Here is a 24,633-nt window from a genome sequence, read left to right on the forward strand (position 1 = left end):
GAACAGGATAGCAGACTTAGAAAAATACACAAAACATTTTTAAAGGGATGGGAAAAAAACACAATCATCATCCCTGACAGAAACTTAATTGTGATTAACGGGGCTTTCATGAGACAGTGGAGAAGAAAACTAAAGCTTCTACCTTTGCAAAAGTACTTGTTCTCTAAAAGTAAAAAGAAATCAGAAACTACATACCAATAACAAAGAATTTCTCAATTAGCAATCAATTTAAGAGTTTTGATCATGTTGGGAGGTGACGAAGAACTGTGAGACATGCAAGTCTATTCTTACTGTCATTTCCAAAGGAATGAGCGTTTTCAAGAACTGAAGAATTGATTTCAAAATATTCACTTAAATTTAGATTCAACAGCATGATTAAATATAAAAAATTAATATTAGATTCACTAAGGCATAAACATTGTTAGCTGATAATGAAGTTTTATATTCAAAATAAAAGTTCTTAGACTCACAGACACAGAGAACAGACTTGTGGTTGCCAAGGGGCAGGGGAGGGATGGATTGGGAGTTTGGGATTAGCAGATGCAAACTATTATATATAGAATGGATAAATAAGGCCCTACTGTATAGCACAGGGAACTGTATTCAATATCCTGTGATAAACCATAGTGGAAAAGAATATTAAAAAGAATATATATATATGTATAACTGAATCACTTTGCTATATAGCAGAAATTAACACAACACTGTAAATCAACTATACTTCCATTGGAAAAAAAAAAGAGGAAAAACATAATAAAATTTCTTTATGAACTTTCTTAATGATTAGATTCAGGTAACAATAAATATTGTGAAGGATCAAAAGTATGATTCAAAGGAAAACAGCATAGCCATTAAACATCAAACCACTTACCGCTGAAACCGTTCTTGCTGTTCTCTTTGTTTTCGAATTTCTGGAAACTGCTTTTCATAATACTCCCTTGTTTTGCTTTCTTTAGCTTTCCTCCGAGGATTATTTTCTATTCTGTCCACTTTTTTCTCCCATGCCTCCATGAGCTGATCATAACGTTGGCAGATTTTTTGCTCCTATTAAATACCCGTAGCAAATTAATAATTAAACTAAACTCTGTGATTCTGACAAACCTAATACTTTAAAGTAAAGGTTACTTCTTAAGGCTAAGTCAGAAGTACATGTGGCCTATGACTCAACTGTGAATGAAAAGCTGTCCTTGATCTGAAAGAAGAGAAAGAAAGGGAGCTGTTTTCTAGGAAAGATCAACACATAGAGCCTATCGTGGCTGGATTTTTTAGTTAATATTAAGACTACACAAATTAACAAACTAAATGATGAGCCACTCTGATAACATTTACATCTTCACTGTCAAAAAAAATGGAAAATGAGAAATAGAAACATGTAAATAGTTCATAATCCCAAAGGCAAGCGGATTAACATTTTGTTGTTATCCTTCCAGTAGGTCAGAGAAAACACTCACACTTAAACATCCCTCTACTGCTGGAAGTTTTGGTTACTTGCAGTTTTTTCTTACTACAAATAATGCCATATAATGAACATTTCTGACAGTTTGGAAAAGGCAGAAATTGGTTGTTCTTTATGATAAAAAGAAATGCAGTAAACTACATGAAATCGAGAGTGAATGCTTTTAGAGGAAAGAATAATGTATGATCTCATTTTTTAAACAGAGAAGAAAAAAAGAACTGTGCACTACAAGTCCCAGACCGTGGGTGTGAGACAACGAAAGGGCCTGCCACACGGTCAGCTCCAGGAAGCGGCCGCGAGGGGAAAGCACTGCCTTCCCCATGCCCCGTCTCCTCATAGCCTGTCTACTCCTGGGCCTCCACCTGCGCTCAGCTCTATGCCGCCCCCTCGGTCTCATCTGGATTCAAGCAACGGCCTCCTTCCTAAATGACTCCCATGCACCCTGAATGGCATAACCAGATGCGACTTCTTAAAACACAGAGCTCAAAAAAAAACAAAAAAAACAAAAAAAACAAAAAAAAAACAAAAAAAACACAGAGCTCAACATTTCACTTCCTCAGCTCAAACACTTAAAAGCTGCCCTCAGGATCTGTGCATAACCCTGCCCTGGCTTCCCTGCACAGCCTCACTCCTCGCCACCCTCCCAGCTCAGTCCAAGGCCAGCCCTCTCCAACCTGCCACACTCCCTCCACTTCCCAGACCTTCCCGTGAGCTGCTCCCACTGCTTGTGAAAGTCTGCAGGGGACTGGTTTTCCTGTGCAACACCCCTCATGATTCATATCTGCGCCAGCTGTCCCCTTACACGCTCTCATGGTCATCTGTACATCCTGTGCCATCGTAAGACCACAACACTGTAATTGCCTGCAGCCTCATCTACCCCCTTACTCCTTAGGCTCCCTAAGGGCTAAAACCACATGGCTGCCCGCTCCCTTTGTAGAATAATACATGGGACAAAGGAAATAGCCAATAAGTATTTATTAAGCAAATCAATGAACATACAAACTTCATAACTAAATACCCTGTGAAGTATGAAAACAAAGTCCATGCTTCTGTGTTTGTGTCTCCCGATAGCAAATTTAGCAATTACACCATGATTACAACAAAATGATCAGATAGAAAAAAATACTTTAGCTAATTTCTTATTTATATGTGTATGCTCTTGGCAAAAAAAAAAAAAAAAAAAAGATTCAAGACCGGTAATTTAAGAAAGTATCTGAAGGACTAGACTGGCAAATTAGAACACTAGAAGTTATAATACCAAATAAAAGCTGTTGACCCTTAAAATTCATTAAACTGTCAGGTCCTTAAATACAAGGTACAAAGTTCATTTCTGATGTGAATCAAAGAACATCATTTATTCACTAAAAAACAATTTAAATGAATTAATAGTCTGTCTAAAATTAGTAGGAACACACTATAAAAATAAGAATACTGGCATTATATTTTCTGTAACTTAATTTCCATGAAGATTATAACCACAAAATTTTTAGACTGCAAGTCCTATAATAAATATGAAAAACGATGTGAATTTGAAAAAGCTGAACTTTAGCTGACCCAGTTTCTAATAAGAAAGAACAGTGATGTCTTATCAGCATGACCATAACTTACCCACATTTGTTTGAGGGTTAAGAGACTAAATGTAGATCATCCTATTTCTCTTTCATATTTTTTTTTAACTACTCACCATTTTCTTTATTTTGGCTAGATGAAAATGTTATACACAGATGACTAAAGAAATTAATTTGATAATGATATTAAATGTGATTTATGACATCAAAATGTTGCTAGAATTAGATTTATATTTACGTCACATCTATAGTTACTGTCTAAATCAGCACCTGTTCTCATGTGTGATCAAGAACCGTTCTCACTACAATGGGAAAGCGAATGCCTGAAGAAGCGCGGACGGGAAAGTTGCACAAATTTCAGTTAACAAGGATAGGACCTCACCCTTTGTTTTCTTGCATGATTTCTTCTTTTAAAAAATAAAATGAGTTTTTTCCTCATCACCTGGTTTCTAGAAGAGAAAAATATGGTTGTATGACATTAAGAAAAAGTACAATTTAATAATGCATTCACTTTTTTGTTTTCAGAGACACTGAAAAACAAGCGAAGATCACTTAAGAATATATGATGTAATCAAAGTTAACCCTAATTTTTTTCACCCTGCAAAATAAGACTCCTGCAATAATTAGAACTGACTAAAATTCCTCCCATTCTATAGTAAGACTTTAATACAAATAGTTCATTTTTAGCTATTACATTCAATTGTAAGGCAAATATTATTTTCAAGTTCTGATTACACAGTTACTGATTCTCCTTAAGAACCCTCGTGAGATAAACACCTTGGCACACTCTTGGAGGGAGGGGGGCATAAGAGAAGGCGGAGCTTGTAAAGTTATCTCCTCCCTCAGGTATGTGCTGTCCTCCCTCCTGTGAGAGTGCACCAACACAGAGGCAGCTTCTGCTTTACACAGAAACAACACAATACACTCTAAGACGCCACGGAGGCCAACGTGACAGGACAGGAAGACTTCCCTTATAACTTAGTGTAATAGTTTCACTTTTCAAATTGGAAGCACTGCAACCTTCAAAAACAATGACATGCAGGCTCAGACATAAATATTTATACCCCACCTACTTCCAGAAAGGATTTCAAGCTGATTATTCAAATATAAATACAAAGCCAAGGCAAGTAGGAGTAATTTTTTGGATTATCTGCCACTCAGGACTAACATTGACACTGGCTCCACTCAAATAAGCATGGACAGTCAGGAGCTGGCTATACGGAAAAGTAGCCAAGAGATGAAGAGAATTATTAAAAGGAACGTTTGCTATTTCATACAAAGCAAATGACGGTGATGACAGAATAGCTACTGAACGATCCATACAGACGCATGCAGCTGAGTGAACGGTATTTCACAAGGTGATCTACAGCAGGAGTGTTACCATATATTCAGTTTGCTCTCATTGTAATTATGTACTACTCAAAAGCAAATGACAATCAATAAATATAACTTAAAATGTTTCCTAAGAATTTAAATGAAGAACCCCATCTCAGGACAGTGTGATAAGCACTGTAGCAGGCAATGTAGCTAATATGAAATAAATCAGGGCTGCTCTGCAGCTCATATCAGGGAAAAGACAGAACACAAACATAACGGAAGCTTTGCGGAAAAAAAATCATTAAAAGTAGCCAACTAGATTTTATCTGCTATTCTCCTTTGTAAAAATGTTAAAACAGAGAAACAGTTCCAAAACAAGGTATATTTTATATGAGTTTTGCCTAACCTACTTCTAAGGGTTGTCAAGCCCATAGCAGCATCTCACAGAAAAATTCTAAGTATATGACTTTTATTATAAACCACTTACTTAACAAAAGTTAAAATTATTCAAATTTCAATTTTTATCATGCATACTACCATGCAAATTATATTTGCCACCAGTTTTGCAAAGTAGTCAACTATTGCACATACTCTCAGTAAGAAAATTTTTTAAAAGAAAAAAAAAGATATATATATATAAATAGCAATGTGCTCATTAGTAACGGTACTAATAAATAAGTATAATGTTCTGGTTATACTTAATAAAACATATAAAGTAGAAATATCACATTTTTGTTACAAACTAAGAATAATTCATCTAAAATTCTCTTAAAATATGATAATAAAAAAAAGATACCTATCTAGCTTCCTCTCTTACTTCAATCAGATCAGTAATTAGGTTTTCTTTTCACTTATTTTCTCATTCCAAAATGTGCATCCATAAAGGCCTGGTGTCTGGGATGAGCAAGGCTAAGCAAACTACAACCTGGAGCAGTCTCCTCACCCACATGAGGTGGCTGAGCGCTTCCAAGGCACCAGGACATGAAATGGCAGAAGGGTCTACAAATACCGTCATTAGCAAGAGTCATGGAAGGGATTTCCCTAGAATAGGATTTTGAATAATGATAAAATGATCCGTGGCACTTCTACTTTGCAATGGCAGATGTGGCTTGGTGGGGGACGGTGTCATCACTAGTCTTAAATGAAAAAGCTTCATTATCTTACTTCATCATGCGCCTTGCAGGTACTCCACTGAAAAAAAGACAAAACAGGAGGCAAAAAATTCAAGCCTCAAGGTAAGCCATTTCAATGTTAAGTATCCACCTTTTTTACTAGCAGATTATAAAACCAGCTAGTTTTATGCAATAATTTATTTCATTTTTTGGCCTCGGAAACTCAAAGCTGTTACCCCAACCCCCAAGAAGCCAGAGGAAGATAACATATAGTAAAACGACAGCAAATTACACAAATCTAAAACACACCTACACTATATTATAACACACCTACACTATATTATAATACTATGTCAGCAGATAACATAAAAATGATCTCTTTATAGAATATACGGTCTTTAACTGAAGAACTCCAAAGATGATCAATACTTACGTCTTGATGTTCTCATGATACACTTTGGTATCTGATGGCTGGTTATAGAGTGGCTATAAAATAAATCAAACATTTATATACAAAATGTTGTACATCATCTATGAAGAGACAAAGACACAATTTCTATCTCAATGGTAGCGGTACAGTACTACTGGGTCTACACAACAGACGCCCTACCAAAACCTCCAGGCTCAGGTTCCCTGAATAACTCTGTCCACCCCATCTCCTAACAACGCCACTGCTCTAGGAAAGTTCATAAATCCACTGTACCCCATAATAAATTCATTCATAGATTTTTTTAATCTCAAAGGCAAAGGAGGATTTAACACCAATATTACCCTAACAGTATGATTCAAAGAGCTTTCTATTTCTGTTCTTAATTCTTTCTCCTTCTAACCGAGTGATTAAATGGCTGCTCAGGCAAAAACACAATCAGGAAAATGCTTCTGCAAAGGTAACCAAGCTCGTGCACATTATTTCAAGCTTATCACCCTTACTGCCCAGCTACATCACTCTCATCCCAAAGTAAATGACTGTATTCCATTATATCCCAAGAAAAACTGCTACAAAAAGAGCACTAGACATGAAAAAAGAAATTTCTTACTTACCAGTTCAACTTTTGGGCCAAGACCTTCAAATATTTTATGAGCTTCTTCTGCTTTTTTCTAGATAAAAACATTATTATATTGTATAATTAAAAATAATATTACCTAAATGCAAAATCACTTCCAATTTAATAATATTTACCTAAATACTAATCTACAGTCAAACTTATCCTTATTTCCAAATATTCTTCTTTCATATGATAGCCTGAAATACTCTCTAATTTTATTTTCATAACTCCCTCACAAAATTCAGTCAGATCTGAACATTTGTATTGAAAGCAAAACCTAAAGAATTGGTAAGTTCTTAAAAACAAAAAGATATTAAGATTCCAGGGAGAGGGAACAGAGATTCACTATTAGAAATGAATCCTTCAAACATTTTTAATACTTCAACTCAATGTCTTTATGGTATTTAATGTTTTTAACTTTTCATTAAAGTTGCCAATCTTTACTACGGTAAGCCAAATCGATCTCTTTGAAGAAAAGCTTATAATGAGCATATTTTCCAATTATAAGAAAACCTTAGTAATAACAATAGAGAAAACAACCAGTTTGAATTACTCAAAGTATTCAGTAATAAATAAATGTTGAATTATATACTTTTACATGCCTTTTTCAGAAGTAAAATCATCTAGACCAAAGTGCTATCTATCTAACAGAAATTTACCTTTAATAGACAAATGAAATATAATAAAATTCAATACTAAAGCTGTTTAAGCTGGAATTTGACATCCAGCAAATGTGTCGGGGGTTCTCAGATCTCTCTCTTGCCCCAGCACATGCTCAATAGTAACAACAAGGGCTCACTGCCCGCTGCAGAGACCCCCATGTCCACGCACTGTGGCTGGGAAACTCTCCAGGGCTTCTGATGCAACACACAAATGGGAATGGAACTAATCAGTATCCCCAAGTGTAGAGAAAGATGTTCCCTTAAAATAAACACTATCCTTTTCATTTATCAATTACAATAGTTCAAATATTTATTTAGCATATATTATGTGAAAAGAACTATGTTTAATTAGCAAAGGAAGCTCAAAGTACTGTAACGCACTTTCCAAACTCCAAGAAACTTAAAATGTTATTAAGATGAGAAATAAACATATCAAAAATATCATATACAAAACTATAAAAAAAACCAATGAACTTGCACAGCTAATGCTATTTCTGTATATAGTTTTAAGTCGATTTGTCGACCTTGGTATTATTAACATTTGGGCCAGACATTTCTTTGCCATGGGCACTGTAGGCTATTCAGCAGTACTCCTGGCCTCTACCCACTAGATGCCAGCAGCACTCCACCCCTCCCCAAGTTACAACAATCAAAACAGTCTGCAGTTGAGAACAATGTTCTAATCTCAAAAAGCCAAAATGTAATTATCACAAAATTTATTAGCTTTAAGGTATATGTTAAATAACACACAAACAGCATAATCGCAGATGATAAATTTGGAATATCTAGCACCTACAGCTGATTCTCTCTAGACGACCTTCATTCTCCAACGTTTAAACCTGCTTTCTTGAGGCACTCCACGTTACATAGAGTCTATGCCAAGAACAGGCAGGCTAAGTGAGGCTATAACAGAGAATACTGAGAGACAAGGGGGAAATCTTATCACGACAAATATTTACTGGTATCCTATTATGTAAAGGCACTTACCTCTTCAGAGCTAATTTTAAAGGCTAATATTTAAGGTGTTTGCATATCCCAAGATTTAAGTTTTGCAAAATTTTATTACATATTTGACTTCATGTTGGCTTAACTGCTAAGAACAGATTAACCTTATCGTTTGGCAGAAAAAAATTAATTTAAAACCTTCACATTTACATAATATAATTTTATTCTAAGTCTATAGATAGAAGTAATTAATGCCTCAAACATATGTTGACTATGTTCTATGTGCCAGGCACCTGCGAGACACTAAGGAAACAATGAATAAGATATCCTTCCTGGTGTAGGAAGATAAGGAGTCTTGAAAGGCTTCATAGAGAAAATGATACTTGAGCTGGGTCCTGAAGTCGAATGCACTCAACAGACAAGAAAGGCAAGCCACGGGGATGCCTGACGGCAGGGGAAACATCACGGGGTAAATTACTAACGTCAAGGGAACATTCACACCTGTTCTGGTAGGGTATGGCTAAGAAGGGAATATTGGGCCACGGGCCAGCCAGGCAGGCAGGCACATAAGCACTGATGAAAAGGTTGGGCTACTCTGTAGAAAGGGGGAAGTCATCAAAAGGTTTTATTTGGGGCTTCCCTGGTGGCGCAGTGGTTGAGAGTCCGCCTGCCGATGCAGGGGACACGGGTTCGTGCCCCGGTCCGGGAAGATCCCACATGCCGCAGAGCGGCTGGGCCCGTGAGCCATGGCCACTGAGCCTGCGCGTCCAGAGCCTGTGCTCCGCAACGGGAGAGGCCACAGCGGTGAGAGGCCCGCGTACCGCAAAAAAAAAAAAAAAGATTTACTTGAAGAACCACGTCAGGGGGCTCAAATATGAAGGATGGATTAGAAAGAAAAAAATGACTGAAGGAAGGAAACTCAGCATCAATGAGAGGTGAGGGCTCCAATCAAGCAACTGGCGAAGGAGGAAGAGAGAAGCAATTGACCAGACCAATATCCAGGAGGCAGGACTGAGGCTCTTCATTGATTAACCAAGTCTGCAGAGTGGCAAAGAGAGAGAAATCGATAGTTTCCAGGACGATGGCCATGGTGACCAGAGGTTGTTGGCACTAAGTACATTCTCCACTGTCAATCACTTTCTTTCTTCTGGTGCCTCGTTAACTTGCAAATCATTCAATCAAAATATAAACATGTTCCTGAAAGCTTCACTGCACACCCCCTCTTTTCTATATGTATTACAATGCTGAAATTAGAGCACTTACAAATATTTTTGGAACCTACAACTGGGAAGGGTAACAGCAAATTGAACTGTTAAAAACAGTCCAGGAGAAGAGTCTGTTTGGAGACTAAATGAATCCTAGCCTCAAGTTTAAACGTGATACAAGGCAATTTTTCTCCCAGGAAGCCAATTTTAAAACTAACAGTCAGTTTGAGGTAGTTTTCTGCCTTGCACTAACTTTCTAAATAAAAGATGCCTCATACGAGACAAGGGCCCCTATCTCTTGGGCCACATTTGGCTTAATTGCCAACCAGTATCTGCCACTGTCAAACAAGCAACAAGACGGAGATGTACTCTTGTTGCCCCCCACCGCTCTGTGACCTCGGTGTCCAAACAGGTAAGGTCATTCATGACAAAAAGCTACAGAGGCAGTGAAGGTCTAACAAAGGCAGCATGGTGAGGAGGAAGACACAGGCAAGGGTCAGTGGTGAGAAAGCGGCCTGCTCCCATCACGCCCCTCGGGGGCTTCTGCTACCATCCGGGGTCTACTGCACAAGCACCACCAACGCAGATGACTAGCAGCAGGGGATACAAAAAGAACCTATTTTTTGAAAGATGATTTCTATGGTTACTGAGTTAAAAACAATCCTCATTGCAAGTCTAATATTAAGACAGATTTCAAGTTTGGTTCTTCTGTTCTTCACAGAATGTGTAACAAACTGAATTGTAAATGCTAAAATGGCAAGAAGAGGTCTAAAAGGAGCTTTCGTTTCTGCTGATGGGCATCAAGGAACATTTACTACACTAGCTAATGAAAAAAATACATATATATAAATTAACACAAACTGAATTCTCTATCAGATCTTGTTCAGTAGTTTTCAGTCCTCACATCCTAGTCAGGCAACCGCAGAATTCACTAACACTGGAACTGTTTATTAGGCCTGTAAGAGAAGGCTAATTAAGAAATTCAATCAATTAATAAATATCACTGAATTCAATGTATCTGAAAAGTAACTCATACTAAGAAAGAAGTCAATATATTATTTTATAAGAGCCTTTTCCATTATTATCAGCTCTAATCCCTATTTACTTTACCCCTGAAGTCACAAACTGGCCATGAAGCCTATCAGCCCTCAGAAGTACTTTCTTGTTCTCCAGTGTGTTTTTTTAAAAGCAGGAGATTTCATATAAAATCCATGTACCTTGCTTCTCTTAAACAAGGAAGCACCTGTTGACCTTGGGCCACATCCCTGCAAGGACCCCAGCGTCACTGCCCTCCAGGCATGCCCTGAGGGGTCCTCATCACTCCTTCCACAGACTCCCTTCACCCTCACTGGACTCATTTTCACGTAGGTTGTTCTGCCCAATAAATTGGACTGATTTTGAACCCAGTCAAGGAACTAGTAATAATTGTCCATATTTCTGCCTCTCAGTGACTTAAAATTCCTTAAGTATTGTGTACCTGATGACTTTCAGTTATCTATCTACACACACACGCGCCTGAGTCCAAGATCATTCCTATAAAAGTGTATTTAATGACTATCTCACAGCTGCTTTTCTTAAGGTCAATTTCCTTTAGGATCTGGGCTAACCTTGCTACAGGATGCCTGTGTAAGACTCCACTCACTACAAGGCAAATAAACTGAAATGACAATCCCCAACTTCTACCTTATGATCACCTTAAGCTGACAAGCCAATTCTCTACCATAGTACTTAAAGCATATAATTCTTTCTTGAACTGGGGGCTTCTGGAAGCCCAGTGTTAAGCAGCTCTGTTGAAAGGTTTTCTTCACATTAAGGTGAAATCAGTTTCCCTTTAACTGCTAGTTCCTGGGCTGGATTCTGGCCAAAAACGAACTTCAGCGTCACAAAATTATTCATAGAATTGAGGCCTGGCTTTCCTAAATCCGTGGACACTTTTAATTGTGAGTATGAAAGAAGAAATTATGTTAACAAACCTAAAAAGGAAAGTTGACCTAAAGGTCAATGGCCTCATACTTTGTAACTAAAATTCAAAGCACACCCCAGCTATCAGTTCTGAAGCAGATAATGCAAGCCATTTCCACGTCCAATGACCATCTCTACTAGAATAGTGTATTTGGCATTAAATGTTGCTTATAAAGTGAAAAACTACAGAATGGCTGTATTATGTGCTACACACTTGCTTACCACTATTTATATAACAGGAGAGAGACTCAGCTGATAAAATTATACTGTCACAAAATAGTATTATACCATATAAAATGCAAATGAAATATTAAATAATTTAAGACACAACTATCAACTTTTCTTCAGTATATAAAGAAAAAACACCAAGCTTCAGTCAAAGTTTAAGAACATTAAAAATTATAACAGAAAGCAGGTTTAATACAATTAATATTACCACAGAATACACAGATGACTGGAAAAGGCATAGTCCAGTGGTTTTAAAGGCCTGTGCCGTCGGGAATGGCATGAACTTACCCGATTTTCATCGTAAATAATTTGGACAATACTGCGGTGTTTCTGCTCCACGGGAGGAGGTGACACAGGCTTCTCAGGCTCTGGAGGTTTAGCAGCTTCTTCTTCGAGCTGTTGCTAAGAGACCCAGAAAGGAAGAGTCAGGCATCTGCTGCACATCAGCCCCACTAGTAATTAATCACCAGAGATAACACATGCTTCTGAGCAATGCTTTGCTGATTCTATAGGGTAATCACTTAATCTACTAGGGCCTAATGGACCCAAAGGCTCTAACAAACCCAATCAGATTTATTTTGACTAATAACTAAACAACATAAGTCATCATTTGAAAAATCCTTTTATATTTTAATTCTGATAAATTTAAAGCAAAATAGTAAGAGAATCTAAACATATGAAGGTAGCCCACCTACCTCTATCACAATGACCTTTTGTGGCACTGTAATAATGCTTTTCTGTGTTATAGATACACAGTATGTGTTAATGTCTGGCGGGGAGAGTATGGTAGAATGTTTAAGGGTTAATCCTTAAGTCAGCACAGCACCATCCTCTACCCTACTCCCCGGCCAAACTATACTCTATAGCGAAGAGGCCCTGGGAAAACCAAAAGAATATGGACTGCTGGTGTGTGCAATCACAAAGCAGGAGCCTATCTGAATTACTCTGCCCAGGATTCAGCCTTAGGGTCACCCTTTGCAAGTGGCTTGATCCTAGGACCCCTTCTAGTCCTTACCTCAATCTTGAGCAAGTATACAAACCCCTCACATGTAAAGTAGGGATATTAATCCTACCTACCACATAGCTTTCTGAGAGGATTAAATGACTCAATATATGGCAAGCACAACTATAAACAGTCACTAACTATTACCTACAATTATTACTGAAGTAAGGACTGACTCAGCTAAGTTCACTGCTTTTTGTCTTCCATCACCTAACTAGTGCCTGATACCTAGTAAATGCTCAACAAATAGCTACATGGATATAAGTTCACTGAATGAAATGATAAAAAAAGACATTAGGTAAAGATGGTTAAGTCTACCAAAGGCCTAGCAGAAAAAAAATCACCTATACTACCAAGTAAGACTGATAGTCAAGGTTCCTAGTCACTTAAGTCAGACCGCACCCAAATGAAAGGATAAAAATCCTCCAGTGAGGACCACTTCCATTTTGGAACAGAAAGTACTCTTGCAACCTGCTATCTGTGTGAGCAAAAGATATTTGGCATTCTGAGATCATTTTTATGGGAATGAGTTCTTCAACCATGCCCTTTTATTCCCTTGCTCAGAAGGCCTTCTTTTAGAATCCCCGTTAAGTAGGTGCAGAGAAAGAAATAAACAAGTTTCAGGAAATCACATTTTGTTCTTAGTAGCTAAGTAGCCCTGGGACAAAACCACAGTAACAGAAAGTCTAAAAACAAAACAAAACAAACAAACTTTCCTCACCTATTCTTTTACATTAACTTTATGATAATTTTGGCAAACTTTAAAAATAAATTTAGTTAGAATTTTTATTGAAATTGTATAAAATGTGAATTAACAGGAGTTCACATTATTAATACTGTGTTTCTATTCTGCTGTATTTATTTACTCAAGTTGTCTTTTATATTCTTCAATAAAATTTATAGCTCCTGTATATCTCATAAGTCATACACTATGTCTCATTATTTTTAATTATTTTAATGGGTTACATGTTATTGAGCATTCACTATGTGACACATATATTAATACATTCATTATCTCAACTCATACAACAATCTCATGATTCAGTTGGTGTTATTAGTATTATTACTATTTTATACATGAAGAAACTAAAGAAAAGTAAAAAATGTGACCAACCCAGAAGAATAAGACCCACTAAGACTTAAAAGAATTGTCAATAAACCTAATATGATTTAATAAATAAAAGAGGGCTCAACATATTAAAAAAAAAGGCAAGGGGGGGATATTTTTTAAATGACCAAGCAGATTTTTTTAAATGAGCCAAATAAAAATTCCAGCACTAAAAACATAATTATTGAGGGACTTCCTTGGTGGTCCAGTAGGTAAGACTCCAACGTTCCCAAGGCAGCGGGCATGGGTTCGATTCCTGCTCGGGGAACTAGATCCACATGCAAGCTGCAACTAAAAGATTCCACGTGCCACAACTAAGACCCAGTGCAGCCAAATAAATAAATAAATGCTTAAAATAAAAACATAATTATTGAAATTGAAAATACACTTGACAGCAGATATGACAGAAATGAAGATACTGCACACAATTAAGCCTGAAGAAGGAAAAAATGGGAAAGAAAAGCAATTAAGAGACATGGAAGACAGAGTGATGAAATATTACATCTAACAGGACTTTCAAAAGATGATAAAGAAACTGTAGGAAAGGGTTTTGTAAAAAAGATAATGGCTAAGGAATTTTCCGGAACACATGAAAAACTCTAACACATTCAGGAAGTCAAGTGAGTCTCAACCTGGAAATATTTAAAAAACAAAACAACAACAAAAAAACACCTACTCCTAAAGAAATCATAGTAAAAACAAAAGCACTCAAAGAAAAAGTTACTGAAAGCAGCCAGAGAGTAAATTCACTCTCCACAAAAGAACACAAATTAGACTAAGGGCTGATCTCTTCGCAATGAAAGGAAAAAGACAGCATGCAGGGAAAACTGAGAAAATAACCACATTCCAAACAAAGATACCTTTCAATAACAGCCATAAGTAAAAGACAACAGTTAAGTTATGAAAACCAAACAAACACTGAACTCTCCAGCTAACAGATCCTCACTAAAGGAAATTCTAAAGGACGTTCTTCAAGAGGAAGCACATTCTCACAAATGGAAGATCTGTGTTGCAGGAAGGAACGATGGGCAAATAAGATGACATATATGTGGGTGAACCGAAATGAAGACTGACCATATAAAATAATAATGTCTTTGGCAGTTTTAAAAAAAATAAGAAAGAACTAAAATATATGACAACAATAGCATAAAAGTCGGGAGGAAAGAAAGAAATCAAGAAATTCTATGCCCTCCTATACTCAAGAAGATGGTTAAGATACTACTTAGTTTTAGGCTTCGAGTTAAACAGACTGTTAAAATTTCTGGGGAACCACTATAAACAAAGAAATAATGTATAAAATCCAAACTGGTGGAGCAGGAGAAGATGGAATAGGACAATCAATCCAAAATAAGGATTGGAAAAAACAAACAAGAACATCAATATCAGCATAAAAAAGACAGGACAGGGACTTCCCTGGCGGTCCAGTGGTTAAGACTCTGTGCTTCCACTGCCAGGGGCATGGGTTCATTACCTGGTCAGGGAACTAAGAGTCCACATGCCACATGGTGAGGCCAAAAAAAAAAAGACAGATAGAAAGCATAAAATAGTTTTAAAATAATTGAGATATTACCAATCATCATCGTCAACTTTTTTCTTTTTTTATAAATTTATTTATTTTATTTATTTATTTTTGGCTGCACGTGGGCTTTCTCTAGTTGCAGTGAGCGAGGGCTACTCTTCGTTGCGGTGAGCGGGCTTCTCATTGTGGTGGCTTCTCTTGTTGCGGAGCACGGGCTCTAGGCGCCTGCACTTCAGTAGTTGCAGAGTGTGGGCTTAGTAGTTATGGTTCATGGGCTCTAGAGCACAGGCTCAGTAGATGTGGCGCATGGGCTTAGTTGTTCCGTGGCATGTGGGATCTTCCCAGACCAGGGCTCGAACCTATGTCCCCTGTATTGGCAGGCAGATTCTTTTTTTTTTTTTTTTGATGTTGGGGGTAGGAGTTTATTAATTAATTTATTTATTTTTGCTGTGTTGGGTCTTCGTTTCTGTGCAAGGGCTTTCTCTAGTTGTGGCAAGCAGGGGCCACTCTTCATCGCGGTGCGTGGGCCTCACTATCGTGGCCTCTCGTTGTGGAGCACAGGCTCCAGACGCGCAGGCTCAATGGTTGTGGCTCACGGGCCCAGTTGCTCCGCAGCATGTGGGATCCTCCCAGACCAGGGCTTGAACCCGTGTCCCCTGCATTAGCAGGCAGATTCTCAACCACTGCGCCACCAGGGAAGCCCAGCAGGCAGATTCTTAACCACTGCACCACCAGGGAACATCATCGTCAATTTAAAAGAACTAAATTACCCTGTGGAAAGACAGTTTGTCAGACTCAATAAAAAACAAAACCCAGATACATACTTATATAAGAGATATACCTAAAATACAAGCACAGAAAGTAAAGGGAAAGAAAAAGATACACTAATCTATATCAACCAAAAGAATGCTGATCTAACTACATCAATATCAGGCGAAGCAGACTTTATGGTAAACAAAGCATTGGCAAGGATGTGGAGAAAAGGGATCTCTTGTGCACTGTTGCTGGGAATGTAAACTGGTGCAGCCACTACGGAAACAGTTTCTCAAAAAATTAAAATAGAACTCCCATATGATCCAGCAATTCCACTTCTGGGTATTTATCCAAAGAAAAAAACATGAACAAGGAGATATATGCACCCCCATGTTCACTGCAGCAGTTTTTTTTTTGGGGGGGTCATCATTAAAAGGGGTCAAAATGGGAAATGAAAGGGAGGATAACAGAGTTTGGGGTTGCTGGGGCTTTGGAGGTGCAGACTAGTTCCACAGTTTGATTTCCTCCTGGCCATTAAGGTAGGAATTTGAGGATTTTACAAGAGCTGAAGCAGCGCCACTTGAGAATGGAAAGCGATAACTGGGAGGTTGCTGTCCACATTGTCAGAACCCAGTTTAGTTCACGAGCCTTCACGTATAGGGTCAATTATAGTTTTCAGACTTTTTTGAAAGTTCAATACTTCTTGAAGACCTTCCAAAAAGCAGGCTTCCCAGGGGAATGTGAATTCACTAGCAAATTTGGCAGCTCACTCCAAACAAGCCTAGTTTTAGGCAAATACAGTTTGCCTAAAAGACAGTTTAGCCCCAGCTCTTCCTTGCAAACACATCACCATTCCTGAGTCTCTTCTACAGAGAAATCTTGCATCTGCCACTGTATAAATTCCTTCAAGAGCTGGGCTGAAAGGCAGAAATCTTGGAATCCTAGCATGCATCTGAATTTAGGCTTGGACATATTTTCTGGGGCATATTTTGTGTTTAGTTTCTCTTTCATGACAGAAGAGATGAAGAGAAGCATCAATAAAATCAGGGGCCCGTGTTTCCATATTAATATGAACCTGCTGGTCTTGGAGAGTCTCCCAGAGAGGTGGTGGGGGCGGGGGGGGGTTGCAGGGGTGGGGGGTGGACCCGGCCACTGCTCACCCTTGGGACACAAGACACTGGCAGCAGCCACTCTTGGGAGCTCCCCCACTGCGTAGATGCTGGTACTATAGCGGGCCCCACTGCAGCACTATTCACAATAGCCAAGATATTGGAACAACCTCAGTGTCCACCAATAGGTGAATGGATAAATAAAATGTGGTATATATACACAATGGACTATTATTTACCCATAAAAAAGAATGGACTCTCATCTTTTGCAACAAAATGGATGGACCCTGAGGGCATTATTTTAAGTGAAGTCAGACGGAGAAAGACAAATACAGGTGGATCTCACTTATGTGTAGAATCCTGAAAGAAAGACAGGAAGGGAAGGAAAGAGGTAAAGGAAGGTAGGAAAAAAAGGAAGGTAGGAAAAAACAGGAAGGGAAGGAAAGAGGTAAAGGAAGGTAGGAAAAAAGGAAGGAAGGAAAGGAAGGAAAGAAAGAAAGAAAAGGAAAGAAAGGAAGGAAAGAGGAGAAAGAAGGAAGGAGGGGAGGGGAAGAAACAGGAGCTGGTAGATGCAAAGAACAGACTGGTGGTAGCAGGGGCAGGGGGGAGATGGACCAAATGGGTGGACAGAGTCAAAAGGTACAAACTTCCAATTATAAAATAAATAAGTCATGGAGATGTAAAGTACAGCTTGGCAACTATGGTTAACAACATTGTACTGTATATTTGAAAGTTGCTAAGAGAGTAGATATTAAAAGTTCTCATCACAAGAAAATAATTCTGTAACTATGTGGAGTGATGGATGGTTAACTAGCCTTATTGTGGAGATCTTTTTGCAATACATTCAAACATAAAATCATTATGTTATACACCTGAAATTAATATAACGTTGCATGTCAATTTTTTTACCTCAATTTTTTAAAAATTGAGAATTACTAGGAAAAAGAGACAAATCCAAAATCATAGTGGTAATTGATAAGTTACAGACAAAAATGAGAGAAGATATGGATGATTTTTTAAAGTAGAGAATACACAATCTTCTCAAGTATGCCCAGAGTATTTTTATGAAATTGATCATCATCTAGGCCAAAATTCAAGAACCAATTATTTCAAAAGACTGGGTATTAGAGACCATACTCTCTGGCCACAATAAAGTTAGAAATCAAATAACCAAAAATAGTCAAGAAAACATTTTTATGTAAGAACTTTAAAAGAACACTTTTATTAATACAGGAGTTGAAAAAGAAACCAGGATGGATAATAAAACGCATTATAAATTAAAACTTGCTGAATGAAGTTAAAGTAGTGCACAGGGAGAAGGGGGAAGAAAAAACTAAAAAGTTAATGTTGACAAATTATAAAAGAGCAGAATAAAACCAAAGAGGAAATAAGAAGCAGAAACTCATGATACAGAAGATACAACTATATTCCCCAAAATGAGGGAAAAAACTATCTCCAGAAGAAATAGAAGTGAATGTTTTTAAATTGAATCAGTAATTTTAAAATACTTTTTACACAAAAAATACCCACTAGATCCAGCTGATTTTACCAAATAATTACAATCTTAAACTATTTCAGAGTTTAGAAAGGTTGTGACATTAGCATGATCTGTTACCAAACCAGACAAGAACAGTATAAGAAAAGAAAATGACAGGCTTATCTATCTCACAAATAAGATACAAAAATCCCAAAATAAATACTGGTAAGTCAAGTCCAGCAATTTATTAAAAATAGATAATACATCATGACTAAGTTAGGTTAAACGTAGAAATCCACAGGTGATTTAACACTAGAAAAATAACTGACGTCATTCACCTTATTAATATATTTTAAAGGAGAATAATAAGATCAACAAACTTATGCAGAAAAAGCAACTGGTGAACTTCAATGTCCCTCATGATTAAACTCTCAGCACACTGGACCAGATGGGAATTTCCCAATCTGAGGAAGGATGTCTATAATACTGACATCATAACCAGTGGTAGTAAAAAGTAAAAGGCATTCCTGAAAAAGCAGAAAAGAACAAGAATAACCACTTTCAATGTTGCACTGCAGGTTTTTTAAAAAAATTTTTTTTGATGTGGACCATTTTTAAAGTCTTTATTGAATTTTGTTACAATATTGCTTCTGTTTTATGTTTTAGATTTTTGGCTGCGGAGGCATGTGGGATCTTAGCTCCCGGACCAGGGATCAAACCCGCACCCCCTGCACTAGAAGGCGAAGTCTTAACCACTGGACTGCCAGGAAAGTCCCAATGTTGCACTGCAGTCTTAAGCAGAGCAATAAGGCAACTGAAAAGGAAAAGGTTTAAGAACTGCAAGGAAAGAAACAACTGTCTTTTTTTTTTTTTTTTTTTTTTTTTACTGTTGATATGACCATTACCTACATAGAAAACCAAAAAAAATCTACAAATAAGTAATTAACATTACAAGGATAATTTAGGGAGGTTGCTGGCATATATTAAAAAAAAAAAGACTGAAGATAAACAAGAAGGAGCTACTGTATAGCACAGGGAACTATATTCAATATCTTGTAATAACCTATAATGGAAAAGAATCTGAAAAAGACCATATATATATGAATCACTTTGCTGTACACCTGAAACTAATGCAACATTGTAAATCAACTATACTTCAATATTTTTTTTAAAAAGTAATTCTAGCATGTGAAAAAAACTGCAACAGTTAGAAGAAATATAATTTTTGAAAAGATACTATTAACAATAGCATCAAAAATATAAAGCTCCTAGAGCTGAATCTAACACAAGGCATATAAAAGAAAGTAATAATAAAAAAAATAAAAGAAAGTAATAACACATGAAAGCCCTCCTAAATAGACAGATATACCATAGCCACGGACAGGAAGACTCATTAAGATAAAGATACCATCGTCCCTGAACTGATTTCTGTATTATATATGATTCCAATGAAAATTACAGAAAGATATTTTGGAAAACTGAAAAAAATGATTCTAAAAGTTATATGAGATGGTAAAAAACTTTAAAAAAGCTAAATCATGCCCATAGAAGTGGGATTTGCCTCACTGGAAAAAAAAAGAATAAAGCTCTAGTAATCAGAAGGATATCTATTCTATTTCTGCATCAGTACTACAAAGAACACAAAGACCACAAAGCCCAGAAATCAATCCATATATAGATGCAAACCTGAATTATAATAGAGCTAAAAGTGTAGAACAGTTGGAAAAGGATGACCTTTTTAATTATCGATACAGGGAAAAAAATGTATATTGACCCCTACCTTGAGGCAGACACAAAAATTCAATTTCTGGTAGATTAAGAATAATGTGATGAGGGCTTCCCTGGTGGCGCAGTGGTTAAGAATCCGCCTGCCAATGCAGGGGACACGGGTTCGAGCCCTGGTCCAGGAAGATCCCACATGCCGCAGAACAACTAAGCCCACGCACCACAACTACTGAGCCTGCGCTGTAGAGCCCACGAGCCACAACTACTGAGCCCACGCACCACAACTACTGAAGGCCGCGTGCCTAGAGCCCATGCTTCACAACAAGAGAAGCCACCGCGATGAGAAGCCCACACACCGAAAACGAAGAGTAGTCCCCGCTCACCATAACTAGTGAAAGCCCGCACACAGCAACAAAGACCCAACACAGCCAAAAATAAATAAATAAGAATAAATTTTAAAAAAAGAATAATTTGATGAGAAAACTATAAAACTTTTAAAAAGACAATATAAGTAAACTCTTTCAATGGTCCCAGGGTAGTCTCATATAAAACCTACAGAAATTCTGTTCACCAAAATACTGACCTAAATGTAAGAGCTAAAACTACAAAACTCCGAGAAGAAAACATAGGTATAAATCTTTGTGACCCTGGATTATGCAACTTGGATTAAGGTTCTTAGATATGACACCAAAAGTGCAAGTGATGAAAGAAAAAATAAACTGGACTTCATCACAATTAACAACTTTCCGCCCCGGTATGACTCTGTCCTGCTCAGCTGTCCTCTGAAAGGAAGTCACTTATCTCTGTCCACCTTCTCTCCCACCTAAGTGTGTGCCCCTGGGGCCCCAGAACTATCTTTTAGTTGTCAACTGAAGACCAACAAAGATTATCACTTCAAAGTGGAGAATGATGAAAATGAGCAGTTATCTTTAGGAAGGGTCAGTTTCGGGGCTGGTGCAAAGGGTGAAGTGCACACTCTTGAGGCAGAGGCAGCCTAAGCAAAGCAGCCCTGGCAAGGTTGATAACATCTGTACAGCCAATGGCTTCCCTGGGGGGCTCTGAAACAATACTACCTGTGGTCTAAAAGTAGTTCAGGGCTTGTACTTATTAGTGGACAGCACTTAGAAGATGCAGAGTAAGAAGATGAAGAAGAGGAGGATGTGAAACCCCTAAGTGTATCTGGAAGTGGTAGCAAGGTTCCACAGAAAACAAGCAAAACTTGCTGATGAAGGTGAAGAGAAGCTGAAGAAAAAGCTCCAGCAAAGAAATCTGTACGATACTCCAGCCAGAAAGGCATAAAATCAAACCATAATGGAAAAGACTCAAAACCATCAAATACCAAGAGCAAAAAAGTCAAGAATCCTTCCAAGAAACAGAGGGAAAAAAAGAAAAAGAAAAAAAAACCTCCTAAAACACCAAAAGGACCTAGTTCGGTATAAGACATTAAAGTAAAAATGCAGGCAAGTCTAGGAAAAAGCACAATGAACAGTCCTGGTAAATTAAGACAGGGAGAGAGGAAAAGGAGAGACGAATACAAAGGAGGGTTCAAACTGAGTCTCGTTAGCAATCCAGACGAAGTCTTCTATTTTAATCTCAATCCCGGTTCCTGACTTGCCAGCCACCCACACCCCTCTCCAGGCTAGAAGCAATCTCACTCTTGATTTCCTACAGCACTTTCGTTTGACTGCTGTGATTCAGTGAATCTTATACTTTGCCTTCTATTATTTATTCATTTGATTTACCTCTTTGACCATGTTTTAGTCACTTTTGTATCTCCCTAGATGCTCAATAAATATTTGAATGAATCAAATAGAGGAAATAACGGTTTTGTACATCAACGAATACTATCAGGAAAGTAAAAAGACAACCCACAGAATGAGAGAAAATATTTGCAAATCATACATCTGAGTATGCAGAATATATAAAGAACTCTTACAACTCAACAATGAAAAGACAACCCAGCTAAAAAAGAACTGGGCCAAGTATCTGAACGAACATTTCTCTGAAGAAAATATGCAAATGGCCAACAAGCACATAAAGAGATGTTCATCACTGGTTACTAAGAAAATGAAAATCAAAACCACAATGAGATACCACTTCACATTTACTAGGATAGCTATTTTTTAAAAAACCAACAACAAATGTTGACAAGGAAGTAGAGAAGGTGAAACCCTCCCTCATACACTGCTGGTGGGAATTTAAAATGACACACGGCCACTTTGGAAAACAGTTTGGCAGTTCCTCAAAGCTTTAAACAGAGATTTGTCATGTGACTCTGCCAATTCTACTTCTAGCATATACCCAAGAGAACCAAATAAACATGTCCACACAAAAACTAGTGTGTCCTAACAGCACTATTCATAACATCCCAAAGTGAACACAACCTAAATGCCATCAACTAATGAACGGATAAACAAAACACAGTATATCCATGCAATGGGAATTTTGTGCTGATACAAGATACAGCATGGGTGACTCTTGAAAACATGCTAAATAAAAGAAGTCAAAATGTCACATATTATGATTCTATATTTATCTGAAATGTCCAGAATAGGCAAATCCATATATAGAGAGAAGAGGTTTATAGTTGCCAGGGGCTGGGGGGAGAGGGAAATAGAGTAGCTGCTAAAAGATATGTGGTTCCTTTCTGAAGTGATAAAAATGTTCTGGAAATATATAATGATGGCAGTTGCACAATTTTATGAATACATAAAAGCCACTGAACTGTACACTTTAAAAGTGTACACTAAAGTGTACACTTTAACAGTACACTTTCTTAATCTCAAAAAAAACCACCCCCCCACCCCACCCCCAAAAAGTGAAATGACGAGCCACAAATTAGGAGACACGTGCTATACACATACCTGACGAGAGGCTTCAGGAAACACTAAACATAAGAAAATGACAAAGTAACCATCCACATAAGGCACACAACCCATAAACAAATGAAAACAAGCTCTGTCTCATTCCTCGTCAGAGAAATGCAAATTAGAACTATTTCACATCCACGTGAAGGCAAGAACATGCACAAACTGGAACGTGAACACACTGCCAGTGGGAGTATAAATGGTGCTGCCATCTCAGCAGATGTGGTCTCATCTAGCACATGCGAACACGTGCACATGCTCAGGCCACGGAACGCCATTCCTGGGCACACGCCCTAGAAAATCTGTCTACACGTGAACCAAAAACATAGCACCATGTGTGGAATAGCAAGAAACTAGAAACAACACATCCAGTAAGAGCCAACACAGAATAGACAAATGAGTTTTGCTATCTGGACTCATAAAACCAGACAATACCACAAGAAAATGAATGGATGAAACTAAGGAAACTAACAGCAAACATAAGCAAGTCACAGAACATACAAGGCATGATTTCCTTTAGGTAAAGTTAAAAATACGGAAAGTTCAACATTCTCTTGTTTAGGGAGACGAACATACATTCTGAGAATGTATTAAGCAGTAAAATCAAACACTTACTTGTTTCTTTTTCAGTTTAAGGATCTGCTGTTCTACTTTTGCAATTTCTCGATCTACACGATCCATACTCTGTATTAACTCTTCCTTTGAAAGTTTTGAAGGTGAAGCATTTTGATCATCTCCACATGGTTGCCCAGAGATTGGAGAGGAAGGAGCTTCATGTTTGACTCCAAATGCTGGATCCTTTAAGGAAGAAAATCAAGAACAAATGATTTCTCACCAACAGCCAATGTCAGCTTCAAGATCCTCTTAACTGAAAAATGTGAATTTTAAAGCTTAGCAGAGCAATGTGTGCTCTCTGTAGGTGGCAGTCCTACGGTAGCAATTTTCTCCCTCCCTCCCTTTCTCTCTCTCACACACACACAAACCCACACCACTGATGTTTATAGTTTAGGCATATCATTCACAATTTTGAAGATCCTAAAAGCTATCCAGAATGAGGTGGCTAAGTGGCTAATCAGCCTTTAGTACAACGATACTGAGACTTCTAATTTCTGCAGAAATAATAACGCAATCACGGCAAAGGAAGATATCAATTCCTCAGCCATTTCCTTGTAATGGCACTCCAAAAGGTCTGAACATGCATACCCTGTGTGCCCACCCAACATAACAGCTATGATATGGCTGTTCCTATCAAAAAGTTTTCAGACTTTCCAAGGGCCAACAGTGAGGTACGGAAGTCCGAGAAATGATCTAGAACTTTTGTTGCTACAATCACCCAGGCCTACCTTCATAAAGGGCAACTAAGCCTGCCTACCCTATAGCGCACATAACATCTCTTCAGCCAAATATACCATCCCATTCCAGCTCCAAACCAGCAGGGGACTACAGCAGATTGAAGGCCCCTCCACCCAAAACCTATCACCCCGTCAACACACACATGCACGCATGCACACACACACATACAGCCTACCAATCTCCAGTCTAAAGCGAAGATATAAGCAACACTGTAAAGC

The 24,633-nt window shown here is 37.9% G+C and overlaps 1 protein-coding gene and 1 pseudogene across 18 annotated transcripts in view; one reads left to right on the plus strand and one right to left on the minus strand.

Moving 5' to 3' along the window:
* Window positions 1-24,633, minus strand: part of NCOR1 (nuclear receptor corepressor 1) — a 145,924-nt gene that overhangs the window by 81,356 nt on the left and 39,935 nt on the right. For 10 of the 18 annotated variants that reach the window (XM_060135336.1, XM_060135338.1, XM_060135344.1 and 7 more), the window contains exons 5-12: window positions 23,678-23,860; window positions 11,790-11,903; window positions 6,495-6,551; window positions 5,887-5,939; window positions 5,506-5,532; window positions 3,407-3,473; window positions 1,169-1,192; window positions 872-1,044 (exon numbers count right to left, since the gene is read on the minus strand). In XM_060135336.1, the coding sequence (XP_059991319.1) occupies window positions 872-1,044; window positions 1,169-1,192; window positions 3,407-3,473; window positions 5,506-5,532; window positions 5,887-5,939; window positions 6,495-6,551; window positions 11,790-11,903; window positions 23,678-23,860 (698 nt within the window). The remainder of the gene's footprint in view (window positions 1-871; window positions 1,045-1,168; window positions 1,193-3,406; window positions 3,474-5,505; window positions 5,533-5,886; window positions 5,940-6,494; window positions 6,552-11,789; window positions 11,904-23,677; window positions 23,861-24,633) is intronic. The other 8 variants (XM_060135346.1, XM_060135345.1, XM_060135352.1 and 5 more) reach the window with 3 other exon arrangements.
* Window positions 17,603-21,805, plus strand: LOC132511409 (nucleophosmin-like; annotated as a pseudogene).

The sequence above is a fragment of the Lagenorhynchus albirostris genome, chromosome 20, assembly GCF_949774975.1.
Source record: "Lagenorhynchus albirostris chromosome 20, mLagAlb1.1, whole genome shotgun sequence".
Lineage (NCBI taxonomy): Eukaryota > Metazoa > Chordata > Mammalia > Artiodactyla > Delphinidae > Lagenorhynchus > Lagenorhynchus albirostris.